Raw genomic sequence first — 15,563 nt, 5'->3', positions numbered from 1 at the left:
CTGTCCTGCCGATGCCCCTGGGCTTTCTGGCAAAGCGTCTGTCCAGGCCGTCACCACTGGACCTTCCCCACAAACATTTTTCAATAAACCCTGCATCTCCTGTCCCCTCTCTGGCGTCCTCCGGGTCTCTCAGCCACCCGCCCCACTGCCCCGGGCTGTGAGCGTCCTTACAGGTTTCTGTCCAGCCTTCCGTGTTTTCCTCCTGCCCACCACGCTGTGGTCTCCTGATCTAAGCTTCAGGAGAACACTCAGCATTTCCACATTTCTCCCAGGACTTGGTGTGCGTCCTCAGCCCCCACAGGGGGCCACTGACCTTGGACTGACAGGTCGTACTGGTGGCTACCCGAGGGTGCTCTGAATACGGGGAGTTTGAGAACCCCCCTGGGGCTGGTGGCAGGTCAAAGGATCTGAGACCTTCTCTGCCAGCCACAGTTTTGAACGCCAAAATCCACCAGCACTGCAGGAGAGTGGACAGGCATAGTCTGTGACGGGAGGAGGCCAAGGAACACCAGCCGCTGCTCTCCCTGAGCCCGGGCATGCGCTCCTGGACAACTCGGCCTGCAGCAGTGAGGACCACCGTGGACGCCGCGGAACCAAAGGGGTAAACAGGCCTCCGCAGTGGGCGTAACAGAAAAATAAAGGAAACCCCCCTTCAAAGCCTGCTGGGATACGGAGATCCACCTGAGCCCCAGCCTGGTGCTGGCCTCTAGCTCCTCACTGTCCCTGACCACTGGTGTCAGCATGCAAAGAGAGAGCGGCCCACGATGACTTTATTCTCTATTTACGACAGGGGAGATGCTGCCGGGGCTGCCCTGCTGCACAGAGAGGGCGGGAGCTGCCCACTCCCTGCACAGCGGAGAAGCACCTGGGCTCAGGGAGGGTCCTGGAGCGGCTTCTTGGGCCCTGTGTTACTCTAGTCACCTCCCTGTCACTACAGACCATCTGTGCAGGAGCTCCCCCACTTCTGAGTGACACTGGCGTGAGCTCCCGACAGCCAGTGACATGGACATGTGTGGGCTCTCTGGGAGGGCGGTAGAAACTGCACGTGACATACACCCCTGTGTGCTTCGTCCCAAAGGGAGTGACACATCCTGAACCACTCCAGTTAGTGTAGGACATGACTCTGTGCAGAGCAAAGGGAGCAACGTGTCCCCAGGTCCAGGGAGCTGGATCTCCTTCACAGTGATTTAAATATGCAGTTGTCAAAGTCCCCTGCCGGGTTCTATCAGCAGCAGCACAACCACAAACCCCAACAGGTATCTGTGAGAGGAATCCTCCCCGATTCCTCCCATTTAGATCCCAACCACTGAGCCCATTTTCTCCTGTTCATGGTGTGGCGCCCCAAGTCCCCACGTCCCAGATGTCTCTGGCGTACTCGTGGGCTCACTCGCAAAGGACGACATGATGCTCAGGTCTGCAGAACTGCTGCTGGAACCTCTCGGGGTTAGGCAGGTTTTTATGACACTTCTTTCATATATAAATGCCCAGATTGCTCCTCTTTCTTTCTTTTTTTTTTTTTTTTTACAACTTTCCCATCATTTTTTAAACTAAAAGCTTGATTGAGAAAAAATTTACATATCACATATTTTGCCCTTTTACCATGTGCAACTCCTTTTTGTTTAAATACCAGCAAATGTGCGTCCATGACCACTATGGAGTTCCACCATATTTCATCACCTAGAAAGGACATTTCATGTTCCACGGCACTTTTCCCCAGGCCCTGGAAGCTGCCCTTCTTCCCTGTTTCTGTGTGCATTTGGCGGGGCTGAAATCATCCACCGTGGGGCCTTTGGGACCGGCAGTCTTTCACTTAGCCTAATGTGGCAAGGTTTTCCAAGCCCAGCGTGCGGCCCTCTGTTCTTCTCCAGGCTGAGGGAGGGTCCGGTGTACAACGGGCCACGCCTGCTTGTTCATCTGCCAGGTGATGGACATTTGGGTTGTTTCCACCTTATGACAACCATGAATCACGCTGTTAGGAGCCTCACACACAAGCTTCTGTATGAATACATTTCTGATTTTCTTGGTATTTATCTAGAAGCAGAAACACTGCATGATATGGTAGTTTAATTCCAAACTATTTCCCACAATCTCTATTCCCACCAGTAATGTACAAAGGTCCCAGTTTCTCCATATCCTCGTCAACTCTTATTATTTTCCTCTTTGTTCTTTGCTTTTTGTCTTTATATCCACGTTGGCGAGGTGATATTCCACTGTGGCTTGATGGTCATTTCCCCAATGTCCAATGGCGCTGAGAATCTTCTCAAGTACTCATTGGCCACTTGCCTTTCTTTCATAACTTATCAACACTTTTCCTGAATTTAAGTTGGATTATATAATTGCATTTCTGTTTTAAGTTATGATTTCTTTATTTGTTCCAGATACAACTTTTGCTGGTTGTAAATATTTTGTCACATTCTGTGAGGGTTTTTTCCACTTGCTTGATGATGTCCTTTGACACACTAAAAGCTCAGTATGATAAAATCTAATTTATCTATTTGTTCTTTGGTTGCTTGCACTTTGGGTACAATCAGAAATTATTGCCTAGTATAAGGTCACAGATACTTATTGCTATGTTTTACCTTTAGAAATTTATAGATTTTTAGCTTTTATATTTAGGTATCAGATCCGCATGGTATGAGGTTAGTGTTCAACTTTACTCTTTTGTGTGTGAAAATTCGGTTGTGTCAGCACAATTTGTGGAATACTATTCTGTCCCCTTGCATGGCCTTAGAACCTTTACCAAAAAGCAGCCGACTGTGGATGTGTGGAACTATTTAAGAATTCTCAATTCTAGTCCAGGGTCTATATATCTGTTCAGATGCTGGCATGACACATTTATTAATCACTGTAATTTTATAGTAAGTTTTAAAATCAGGAGATCAAGTCTTCTAATTATTCTTTTAAAACTTTTTTTGATTATTCTGATTCCCATGCATTTTTGTAAGACTCTTATAATCAATTAGCGATTTCTTTAATAAAGGCAGTTGGGATTGAAATGAGCCTGCAGATCAATTTAGGGAATATGGCCCTATTAACAATGTTATATCTTTTCAATCCATTTACAAGGGATGCCCTCCATTTACTCAAGTTTTTTGTTCAATTCCTTTAATGTATTTTTATTAGTACATTGTAGTTATACATAATATTGGGGTTCGTCTTCGCACAACCATAGAAGCATGGAATATAATTTGCTCCAATTCAGTACTTACTCTTTCCCTCCCCTCTTCCCATTACTGTACTGGTTTTTCTTCTATTTATTTAATTTTTAAATTACTGATTCACAGGTAAGTGTACAGGTGAAGTTCACTCTGAGTATCCACATGTGGACAGAGGACAACTTGGTCAGCTTCACTCCTGCCTCCCCGACCCTCAGCCTCCCCGACCCTCAGCCTCCCCTTGACCTCCTCGGGTTCTCAGTTTTTCCCAGTTTGGGTGTTTTCTCTATACAAGTCTCATTCCTAACAAATGAACAGACCATTCCTCTTCTTGTTCTTTTTGAAACTATTACAAGTGGAATGTGTTTGAGATTTCCTTGTGGACTGCCATTGTGAGTGCACAGAGCTACAGTGATTTGGTGCACTGGTCTTCTGCGTCCATCCTGCTGGACTCATTTACTATTTACAAGGAGCATGACGATTGGTGGATTCCTCAGTTTTCCTAGGTACAGTCCAGGTCTTCTATGAATGGGGTTCTGCACCTCTCTTTCCTGTCTGGGTGCCTGTCTTCTGCCCTCTCCCCTGACTGCCCTGGGTGGAAGCTGCGGTGGAACGGGAAATGGGTCAGGCAGGGAACACTGCTGTCTGGTTCCTGGCCTAGGGGCACCCATTTCAGATTTATGACCCTTCAGGACCCCCTGGGTCCACAGATGTGGTTTTCAGGGTGAGACTGCTTCTTTCCTCACTGTTGAGCGTCTCATCATGAAAGGGCTTCGCCACATGTTCCTCCCATGTCTGTGGAGATGACCGCGTCTGTTCTGTCCTCTATTCTGTCCTACGGGATTATTTACATTGACTGATTTTCACGTGCTGACCCAAATTTCCTTTCCTGGGATGGATCCCATTTGGTGGTGGTGCATAACCTTTCCTCTGGGTTGCTGGGTTCTGTCCACTGCTATTTTGGCAAGGATTTTCCTATCTGTCCTCCTAAGGACACTGGTCACTGGTGACCCTTGCTTGTGATCTGGTGATCTAGTCTGGTGCCAGCATGCCGATCATCTTTCCTCATTTAAATTCAAGGCTGATGGTTGTATCATAGGCAATATGAATGCATCCTATTTGCCTACGTGTTTTGTATCCATCAAAAATCTTCCTCACGCTGCAGAGTCTACTTCTTTTTCTATCTTGAAGTCTGACATCTGTGTGGTCTGTTTATGGAGGACTGGGGCTTCCGCCTTTTGCTCCATACAGGCAGCCATGATGGCTGAGAGTGGAGAAAGCAGACTCGCGTTCACCTGTCACCATGGGTTTTCCTGTGACAGCTCCTGCGTGGTCATCTCAGAGATGAAGGCTACTCTAGAGACGGCCACGCCTCTGGTTACTAGCTCTGGACTCCCCATGAGGCCCACCTCCTGTCCTGCCTTCTCCATGAAGCTTCTCCTGGGGACCTCTGTCCCGAGCACCTGCAGGGCCTCTGCTGGGACCACTGGGTGGAGCATGGGGGACACAGGTGCTGTGAATTTCAGTGTCTTTTCCCAGAGAGATTTCTGACTGGGGCTTTTACCTCGTCAGTGGCACCTAATAAGTACTTTGCCCTTAATTCACACTCAGTCTATGTTGTTTCAGCGATTTTTAAAATTCACCCTTGATACAGTACGGAGGAATTACGAGACACACATACAATCATCGTATTTCTAGTGCCACTGTCTTTAGGTTCATCAAAAGTGAATACGCAATTGTGCGTTTACATTTATGCCACACATCGCTACCCAGTCAACTGTGGAGACAGATTAAAAGCATATAACACGGATCGTTGTCACCGTACCGTAGTATCTCTCGGCACAGTCAGAATCTGGGGGACTCTACGCGACAGGATGGGTCGTCGCATAGGGAGCACCGCAGGGTAAAGCCTCGCTCCCGGCCCCGGCCAGTGACCTGTGCTGAGGGGAGTTCAGGTACCTGGTGTCAGCAGGATGACCGAGGTGACGATCAGGGAGCAGATGACCAGAATGACCAGCAGAGCGATGGCGATGCCTTTCCAGTTCCTCTGAGGAGGGTTGCTCCCCACCAGCTCCTGAAACAACCGCAGAAGGAGAAGGATTCAGCGAGAAGAATGGGAAGTGCCTCTCCCCGAAGCCCAAAACCAGAGGCCACCGCAGGACGCAGCTTCCCGCCCGCGGGCCGCTCCAGCTCTGGGCTGGCCTCTCTGTCTGCGGTGGCAGAAGAGACCAGGGCTGTCCCTCCTCTCGCCAGGGCGACACTTGGTCTCAACAAGAATCTGGTGTGATCCAGGCCAAGCTGCTGTGAAGCCCCCCGCTGCTGCTCCAGCTAAGGACTGCAGGTAGGTGCACTACCACCAGCCGGTCCACCTCCAAGTCCGACTCAACCCTGGGACGCAGCTTTCCAGCTCCAAGCCTTCTCTGCTCTTCCCCTTTCTTCCCATCTGCGCCATGAACTTCTGTGAACCTTAAATATTTAGCTGACACATACTCAATGCTGATTTTCATCAACATCTGCCCATTTCTCATTACTGTCAGCCTTTTCTTCTGTCACCTCACACAGGCCTCAGATCCCCTGGACTTGACTCCCTGGTGGCCCACCTGTCCCCTCTCCAGTCTGCAGTCCTCCCCGGGGACCCACATGAGCACTGCAGCAGGGACTGAGGGCAGGGGAGGAGGAATCTGAGACGTGGCCAAAGGCACCAAAGGGTGAGCAGAACTCGGACCTCCATCAGGATCAGAGCTGGCTTCACCCTCAGTGTGAGTGGCCATGAATTCAGAGCTCCAAATAGCAGTCCTGAGAGGCAGGGGAGCATCATTAGGAATTAATAACCATATTAACTGTATTGGTAATCAATAATAAGAGCGTGATAGTTACATATTAATAATTAATTGTAAAAGAGCAAATTATACAGGAACGTCAGGACAAAGAATCACATTGCAAATGGCACTTGTGCCTTGTTTAGATCTGAGAGTACTTCCCTGATCGTATCCATAATTACAACTCACAATAACCAAGCCAAGAGGCAGTGGGATGGAGACAGCCTCCAAGAGTAGGCGATGCCATGCTTAAATACATCTTCATTTGTGACTGGAAGCTCATCGGAATATCTTAAACCACACCAGTCAAAATAAAGGTAATCCTCACTCTTCTGCCCAGACACCCCCATAATATGATACACAGGTCCATGTTGGAACTGTCACAGGCGATAAGACACAGAGTGGGGCTGGAAAGACGACAGGAGACAATGATATTTGCAGAACACGTCACATGAAGAGAGACTGAAGGAAGGGTTCAGTCTCGAACACTAAGACTAGAGGTCACCGTGCACTGAAGGCCCACGGAAACCCAAGACACGCACTACTGAAGACAAAGAGGAGGAAGACTATTCTGTGTAGCCTCCGAAGGGAAGGCAGAGGAAGACCCGAAAGGAAAGTTCTCAGAGGCAGAAGAGAACATCAGAACATTAACACCACCTAACAACAGGAGGGTCGGCTTCCGGAGGAACCAGACAGGGTGGACGGAGCTCTCCCAGGATCCTGGAGGGCAGTCCTGCAGGGCGAAGTGCAGGGGCTGAGCTCAACAGGCTCCCAGGGCTGAGTCCTGCAGACACTCGAGGGCGGAGACAGACACACACCTCGGAAGTCGGTACTGGTGGTGGAAGGGTAAGAGTCAGAGGCTTCCCGAACGAGGACAGAGAGCCTGCTTCCTGCCTCTCAGTGGGCCAGGAAGAGGTTCTGCACCAAGAGCCTTTCAGCAAGATACACCGAGGGGTGCTGGGTCCCTGCGCTGCTGGGCTCCTGGGCACAGATGCACTAGATGCTCTTGCAGGCAGTTTTCCTGCATTTTTTTAGTAGGCTATCTTACCCACGGGGATGAAGACATTCTCACTAAATTCCTCTTTCATTGGGCAAATTTTACTTTCAGAGTGCAGGTCATTTTCTTTACCATACAAACGACTCTGTGCCGATAACAATGGAGAGAAAAGGTGGTGGACAGCCTCCAGCTTCTCCATGCTCTCTCTACCCCGGGGTCTATGTGCACATTCAATTTCTACACGGGTGTGACCAGAACACAGTGTGCTGTTGCAGTTAGAGTTCGGGTTAACACTTTTCTGAACATCTAATTTGTCCCTCAAAATTCCGTCCTCGTCTTAATTTATAGAGCTGAACTCCCCAAAAGGTGAGTAGAGCTTACCCTCCTTCCCATGAGGGACAAAATGAGTTGATAAATCGTTCCCCGGCACACCCAGTTCTGGTGGCGTGGTTTTCAGGGGAGTTACGCGAGTCACTTCTCGGCCTGTACAGGGGTGGAAAGGAGTCCACGGCACATCTCCTCTTCTTTTGGCACCACATATGCATTGGAGGTCCAGAAAAATTGAAAAGCATATTTATGCTTCACCAGTTGTGCAAAGAAGAACGAATCTTGCATCCACCCTCCCGTCCACCCACCCGTCCATCCACATTTGCGTATCCACCTCCATCATTCATCTGTCCAGTCAACTGTCCGTTACACATCTGTCTAGGGCTTGCTCTCCCAGGCCCTGTCTGTGAACCTTTGATACATAAGTGAATAAAACAGATAATGACACTGTTATCAACCCGAGTCACACGACTTTCTTGGGAAGATAAACAACAAACAGATAAATCCGTTGGGAGAAGCAGGAGGAGGGTCCTGGAAGGTCAGGAATTGCTCCTGATGAAGCGGGCCGGGAGCAGCACTGAAGGACACACACAGGGCTGACAACAGAGAACAGACAACCCAGGTGGAGAGCGTGGCAGGCGCCCAGTCCCCAAGATGACCCGTGCTTCAGTTGGAGGACAGCAAGTGTCCAGGGCCAGCTGGGCAGGCCTGAGGGCTGTGTGCAGGCCTCTGGTCACCTCTGTGTGGAGGTCTGCACCCAGCATCATGGGAGCCTGGCTCCCATCTCTAAGAGGAGCAGGGCGCTGCTGTACCAGACCCAGGAGGTCAGCTGGGGCCCACGAGGAGACAGTGACCGAGACACGTCCCCGGGTTAGCGGTGTGTGGTAGAGCAGCTGGGTCCAGCACATTACATTACAGTGAACCGACAGTGCCGCTCCAAACAGGCCGCAGCACCAGTGTCCAAGGTCCCAATGCGGTGAAGCTTGGCACCGTGGTACACGGGGACCGTGTGCTGCACTGATGAAGGAACGGGCGAAGGTCTCCACCAGAGGCAGCTCCTGGCTGGAGTGTCTGGAGGAAAAGCAACTGATGGATGCAGACAACCAAGGGTAAACACAAGCCCAGGTGCATTGACTGCCTCAGCAGCCAGGATCTTAAAACCACAGTGCAGACGGACACGCCCAGTGAAACCCGTCCCCTTTAACTCAGGCAGAAAGGAAACGAACAAGGCACTAACAACAAACCAGGCATTTCCCTACGTTGTTTGTTCTAAAGGAAAAAATCATCTTTAGAGAACGCTGCTGTCTTATAATTTGCGACTGCAGCTAGATGCTGTGGTTGCGGTTGTGCATGTGAAGAGGAAGAAGCACAGGGTCACGGAATGAAGCAGACCACAGCGTCCCGTGTGCTGACCAAGAGGCTCTCTCCTCCACGGCCCCAGCCCGCGGAGCCCAGGCGTTTACGGCTGGCACGGGCCCGGGGACTGTCCCGTGTGACCCAGCTCTCTTGGCCCCAGCGTCCCCTCTGTCCTGAACTTCCCTTTATCATGTCATCTCTGAGATGAGAAGAGCTGATTCCACTGAAGACTGTCAGGTAGAGACAGATGATCTTAAAAGTGAGAAAATGAAGGCTGCAGGGGCCAAGGGTGGGGCGGGGAGGCCCCAGAGGGGGGCCGTCGTGAGGGTTTGACACCAGCGAGCTTGAGAGCAGTGGTGACTCAGAAACCCCAGAGGCCGCGGAGAGCGCTTTACCGTTTACCGACACGATCACAAGATACCGTGCAGCAGTCCTTGACCTAAAACTCAGGAACTACCCAAAGGGCACTAGATCCCCACCCTCATAAGGAAGGCAAAGGGTCCAGACTGCCCACTGTCCTCCGCCCACTGCCCAACGCACCAAGCTGTCAACGTCATCAGGCCTCAACTCTGCACCTGCGTCCCCGCAGCACAGGGCCCTCAGATGCTCCGAGGGCACATTCGTGACATGTCCGTCTCATGTGGTGAGACGACCGTGTCACACAGCTGCAGGGACGGAAGGAGCAGCACCCAGCAGGGGTGAGAGTGACAGTCTCACAGTGAATAATGCAGCTCCATGGTGGAAGGGGCAGCAGGGGAGCTGTGGACACGGGAGGGCGGCGGGGGACAGCAGGCCGCAGTGACAGCATGGCCCAGCCTTGCCCGCCCAGAGGGGACAGCTGGCAATTTCACATTTTACTTCCCGTAGCTAAAGGCAGAGGGTCAACCAGATGGCCCTCTCACCGGGGTAGGAGGAAGTGCATTAGAGTCTTTTTCTTGAAATCATCCATCTTTATAGGCGATCCCCACCTCTGTCAGGTGACTTGACAAGACTAGAAGGCTGACCAAGTTTCCAGAAGAGAAAAGGCTGTTCCTCGGAGACAGCCAGACGCAAGGTTGGGCAATTGACGCTTTTCTTAAAATTCAGATGTGCTACGTCCGTAGCTGGTTGGGCTTTGCAAGGGGAGCTGGTCATGAAGGCAGGAGCCCCTCTAGCTGCAGGGGGCAGGTGCTGACTCCATGTCCAGTCGTGCATCCCATCTGCTCATCTGGAACAGTCTCCACGCTGCAAGAGTCTCCTGTGACCGGGACAGTCACACTGTTTCTTTTTCTATTTTTTTGGTAGCAGGGATTGAACCCAGGGGCACTTTGTCACTGAGACACATTCACAGCCCCTTTTATTTTCTGAGACAGAGTCTCGCCAAGTTGCTTAAGGCCATGCTGAGTTGCTGAGGCTGGATTTGAACTTGTGATCCTCCTGCCTCAGCCTCCTGAGCTGCACTGTGTCTCCGGGGTGCCTCTGCCCTGACCCCCTTGCTCTTCCTCCTCCCTGTCTGTAGTGAAGCCCACCAAGCAGGTTCCCCCTGCTCTCCCCCACCCATTCTGTTCAGGCCTATGGATTCCTCTGGGCTCTACTCTCCTTCTCTCTTGTAAGTTTGGACACTTCTAAAGTTGACAGTTGGAGGTGCCTGGCTCTACATTGGTGCCCGAGGGCAGAACCCTTTGAAACCGTTTCCAGCACTTCTGTCGAGGCTGCTGCCAACTCTCCACCTGCAGCCTAGCCAGACTCTGTTCAGAGAACGAGCTCCTGCTCTGTCACTCATTCCAGAAAAAACAAAACCAGGCAAATCCCTGACTCCAAGACCCGCTAAAATCTCTTCTTAATTATTTTTACTCCCAAATTCCAACAGCAGGGTTCAAATTATTTTAGGATCCACTGCTGATGGTCTGAGAGACTCTTATGAAATTCATTCCAGATGATAACTACTCTGAGCTGCAGAGCCTCGTCCCCCTTGGATCTCTTTTGATAGTTTGTAAGGTAGGAGGTTGTTCCTGAAATCCCCCAGTGCCACAGCACTGAGACCCAGCTCACAACACACCATGCCTGGGAGACGCTCCAAAATCCTGCTGTCCAGGAGAGGGGTGAAACAGACACGGAGCAGCACACCTTCCCCACTGCCCGTCAGCCTCTGTGGGCAACAGCCGCCTCTCACGCCCTGAACCACAGGCCACGGGGCAGCTCTCTCTACTGGGCGTTTCTGGGAACAAGTTCACGCTCCACACTCAAAAACCCCAGGTTGAGCGCGTGAGAGGAAGGAGGGGACCAAGGCGCAGCGGGGAAGGGGGCGAGGAGCAAGGGCGCAGGGCGCTCTGGCTCTCCCTGCTGCTGCCTGCCTTTCCTTCTGGGCTGCGTGGCTTTCCCTTGGGGACGTGGCACACTGCGGCCGCGTCCCGAGACACTCTCTGCCTGCTGTACTCAAACGGGTTTGAGTTGATTTTGGAAACTTGGGAGTCAGAAGCTGGATACACTGCAAGGAAAGAGGCCCACCACCCGGCATCTGCCAGCCCCAGGCTCACCCAGGATGTGGCAGAAGGTGACGAAGTCTGCACTTGGTTTGTAGTTCTGAAGAAACTAACTTATAATTCAGTGTGTGATTTTCTTTGGACAGACTGGCTACTGCAGCAATATGTAGCTACCTTTCCAAGGGACCCCAAGTGGAACTTAGCAACACCTTCCAGACCCTCAAGAATCTGCCGGTCTGTCCACCAGCCCAGTGGGACGCCCACACCTCTGGGACTGGAGGGGCCGTCCAAGCAGAGGGGAGGGCTGGTGCCCCAATGACGTGACAGAATGACAGGAGACATGCTGTTCCCCAGGCATTTGCTGCTTTAGGCAGTAGATTATGCAGAGAAATTGGCCTTATTTTTGGCTGACAGCTGGCCTAGCCCGAGTGTCGCTAGGTAGGTCCATGGTAAAAAGCTGCTGGTCAACAGAAGGGCAAAGGGAGCAGAGGAATGACTAGCCACGGCATCAGCTCATCAGCACCCTTAGCACCTCACCTGCACCTGCAACCTGTGGCCGCACCTGTCACCTCACATAATCTCAGGTTCTGGGACTGGGTGTGCACGGTATGCACACCCAGGTGGGGCTGGCTGGGGCGTCACTGCTCTGTCCAGCACAGTGGTAGATCCCGGGTAATGGAATACTACACAGAAATGAAAAGAACAGATGTGCTGTGGGCTCAGGGTGGGTGAGTCACACAGGTGTAACCTCAAGTGAAGTGGGGCACACGCTGAGAGGAGGTGGGTGAAGAATGGGCGAAATTATAGTGTGAGTTGGAGCTTCACACTGACGTCCGCGGAGGCCGCGGGAGAGAGCTTTCCATGAAGCCAGGCAGCTACACAGCTGACGGGTGGGAGGCGCTGCCTCTGGGAAGGGGGTGTCAGGTGCAGGAGCGTGGGGTGGCGGCTGCAGCTGCCCCTCGACCTGGCCGGGGCTGCAGGGGGTTTCCGGCAGGGGCATCTGTGACGGGGCTTTCCTGCTCTTGGTGTTTGACTGTGAACTTTCCAGTAGCCAAGGTTAACCAAGGTGCTGCAGACCAGCCTCGCGACAGAGCACTAGCAGAGTGGTGGCCTGCAGAGACACTTCCCTGTGCTGCTGGCCCCAGGAGGGAGGCGCGTGTGCCCACCTGACGGATGGTGGGGACAGTGGAAGGGACGCTCGGGGCCACGAGGTGGGAGCAGGAAGACGGAGTGCTGAGCTTCTCTGGGGGCAGTCAAAGGCTCTCTGAGGAAGCCAGGGGTGGGCGGGAGCCCGCTGAGCAGGTTTCCCACGCAGAGGCCGCTCAGGGAGCAGGGCTGAGCCTGGGCTGGGTGCACCTGGACAAGACGGCCAGGTGAGGTGCTGGGACATGAGCCTGGAGCCACAGACACCGACAGGCAGCCTCAGGGACAATGTCACCTGCCCCGTGTGACATCCAAGGCACAGTGGAAGCCAGCGAAACCTTCTGTGAACTGCCTCAGAAACTTCGAGAAGAAATCAGTCGTTGCATATTTTGCTTGTTGACATCAGAAGAGAACACAGAAAAAGGCCAGGACTTCTCCACATGCTTTAATGTGTGCCAAACTCAGACCAAGGTGGAACCACACACCTCAGGTCTAACCGTCCACACCTCACCCACCTGCCGGCAGGACCTCCTCCACACGGCTTCATTCTGTTGTCTAAATGTATTTTCTTCCTAATATTTATTCACCGTGAAGAGCTCTGACATCAATTTCTTTTATGTACCATGGCCCATTTGCTGTAAGTAGAAGGTAGCAACAAATTACAAAATCAATGGCGCATCTACCTCAGGACGGCGACACGCTCCCTCAGCACTGATTTTCCATATTCAGGAGGACAACCCGTGGCTAAAGACGGCAAGAACGAGTTTTAAACCGCGCTTAGCAACTGACAGGTGTCCCTCAACGGTCAGGCGGGGAATCTGTTGGACGCGTCTCCGATTCCGGAGGTGCCAGCTCCCTCACTTCCTCCTCATTATCCAGTCTGCCCTTTCCCACGGGGACTAACTGCACGACACACAATTAGAGAGAGGCCCAGCCCTGCAGGCCCCACCTCATGCAGATGGAGATGGGACTCTGAGGTGACCACTGCAGGGAAAGGGTGGGCCCGGCAGAGCCTGGCGGTGATTCCAGGAGAACGTGACTGGTTTGGGGTCACTTCTCCCCTCTCTCCCTCCCTCCCTCCCTCCTCTCTTGCCCTTGGCCTCTGCCTCTCTCCCGACATCTCTCCCACTCTTCCTCCCACGTAGTCAACACCCGTGAATCCTCCTCCCTGGGGCCAGGAACACAAAAGCGACGAGGGGAAGCAGTCTCTGTGCAGACAAGCACCAGTCAAAACGGCCAAGAGACTCGAGTATCCAGAGAGTGTTTACCTCTGTCACTGAGGGGCTCGCTTGGCAGATCAGAAGACAGGGGCACTTTGACTAGAAAACACACCTGGTCTGCTGGACACCCGGCACAGCGCAGGTGGGCAGCTCAGGACGTAAGAGGGGAGGAGTGAAGAAGTGTGGGGAAGGGGATTTAACAGGCACCAGAGAAAGATGGGAGGATGCACCTGAACCAGGGCAGACGGCAGCAGCAAGGCCAGCGGCCACCCAGAAGGCTGGAGGAAGACGGTGGAGAGGCCTGCGGCCAGCCTTCCAGCCAGGGCACACGCTCAGCTGCGGCCACCCCTGTGGGGGCCACACCCCACTGCAGAAGGGAGACCGTAGCCGTGGGAAGGACCGGCAGGAGGTGGTGGCCTCCATCATGCAGCAATGGACGTGGCTCACATTCCAATGCGCCTGGTGAGACTGTTCAAAGGCATTCCGCACACCAAGAAGCCCACTTTGAGATTGCTGCAAGCTGTGTGTGTCAGGAGCTGGAGGGGGAGGGCTTAGTCACCAGCATCCACACAGTCACTTTCCTACTGTGGCCGGCTTACGCTATTTTACGACTCGATGTTGTTATTGCAGTTTTCAAAACCTCGAGGACACCTTTCTTGTTGTTGTGGGTGAAACATATTGTTTTTTACAAACCACAGTCTAGGAAGTGTTGAGGACCCGAGGCACACGCCTTAACCACGGTGTGTATACACGGGAGGGAACACTGCAATCTGCGACACTGACAGCGTGTTTCCCGTGCGGGCACTTGTAGGAGCCTGCGGAAAGGCACACGGAGACTAGTTTTCTAGAGGTGGACCTCTGAGCAGAGGTCAAGGTGGGCCAGGCTGGAGCATGATCAGAGCCTGCGTGAAGCCCAAAGGCTTCTGGACAAACAAGGGACATTGCTGTGGGCCCCAGGGTAGGAGGAGGAAGCTCGCTGACATGACCAGGCCATTTGAAATAATTTCATGTATTTCTCAAAATGGTGCTTTGGAGGCTGCCCTGGAATCCCCAGATGCGTGTGGAGAAGGTGGAGCTGTGGGCCCTCTGAGACCTGCTGAGCCGGAGCCTCTGGGGCTGGGGGCCGGTCCTACGCCACAGTGTGCCCAGCTGGTGTCTGCAAGAAGTGCAGGACGAAGCCTCCGTCACAGGAGCGCCCTGCTCCCCCCACACCTGCCTCGGGACTGATTTCAGTGGGATGCCCGAGGATGCCCAAGCAGGGCTGCTGCTGGGTGATGGGGACCGGCGCTCAGGATCAGGGGTCCAAGGCCACCTGTACCTTTGTCAGACACCTGTCCCCTCCCAGCTTTGTTTTTTCAGGAGGAAGGCTCTCTGGGGTGCTGTGCTGGGAGCTCACCCTTTACCCCTCACCCCTTCCCTTAATTCATCTGCTCCTTCTCTGCCTCGTTCCACGTCCCAGAGGCCAAGCGCTGGCCTCTACACACTGCCTTCCGGGCCTCAGTTCCAGGTCGTCCTACTCTGCCCACATGTCTGTGAACAGCCTTTCAGGAGGGGCTGGGTCCCATCAGGTCTCCTGAGTGACCCTGACGGGTGCAGGGCCCTGGGCTGTGACCTTGCACCTGCAGGGAGGGGTGCAGCCCTTGCTACCTGCCCCATCCCACCAGCCTGGCCTCTTGACAGTTAAACAGGAGGCCCCCGCAGGAGAGGGCCACGCTGCCAGCAGGTCGGTAGGCACTTCCCTCCCTCGGGCCACAACAGCACCTCCTATATGTGCTTATTGACTGATTAGAATGAGTTTTCTTTAATTCCTTAACACGCCCAGCCAAGAGGACTCGTGTCCACGGCAGTTATGCTGTGCAATTGTGTGTGTGTGTGTGTGTGTGTGTGCGCTGTGCAGAATGTATGTGTATAGAATGGTGTGCCTGAGGCACTTTATGTGACCATCCCGACTGGAAGCTCTCAGGTCTAAACTGATGCGTCCACGGCTGCAGGATGCTGTGATGCCCTTGTCTTCCCTACACAGCTGCACACGCCACAGCCACAACCTTGCTGGGCGCAGTGACACACCATCAAAGCCCCCGTCC

General features: G+C 53.0%; 1 protein-coding gene across 6 annotated transcripts in view; it reads right to left on the bottom strand.

Moving 5' to 3' along the window:
* The window catches only part of Dpp6 (dipeptidyl peptidase like 6), an 860,191-nt gene that overhangs the window by 332,420 nt on the left and 512,208 nt on the right, over nucleotides 1-15,563 (bottom strand). For all 6 annotated transcript variants that reach the window (XM_078040897.1, XM_078040899.1, XM_078040896.1 and 3 more), the window contains exon 2: nucleotides 5,115-5,229. In XM_078040897.1, coding sequence (XP_077897023.1) covers nucleotides 5,115-5,229 — 115 coding nt within the window. The remainder of the gene's footprint in view (nucleotides 1-5,114; nucleotides 5,230-15,563) is intronic.

The sequence above is a fragment of the Ictidomys tridecemlineatus genome, chromosome 2 (assembly GCF_052094955.1).
Source record: "Ictidomys tridecemlineatus isolate mIctTri1 chromosome 2, mIctTri1.hap1, whole genome shotgun sequence".
Taxonomy (NCBI): Eukaryota; Metazoa; Chordata; class Mammalia; order Rodentia; family Sciuridae; genus Ictidomys; species Ictidomys tridecemlineatus.
The sequence above is the reverse complement of the archived record's forward strand: the minus strand, read 5'-3'. Positions and strand labels throughout refer to the sequence as shown.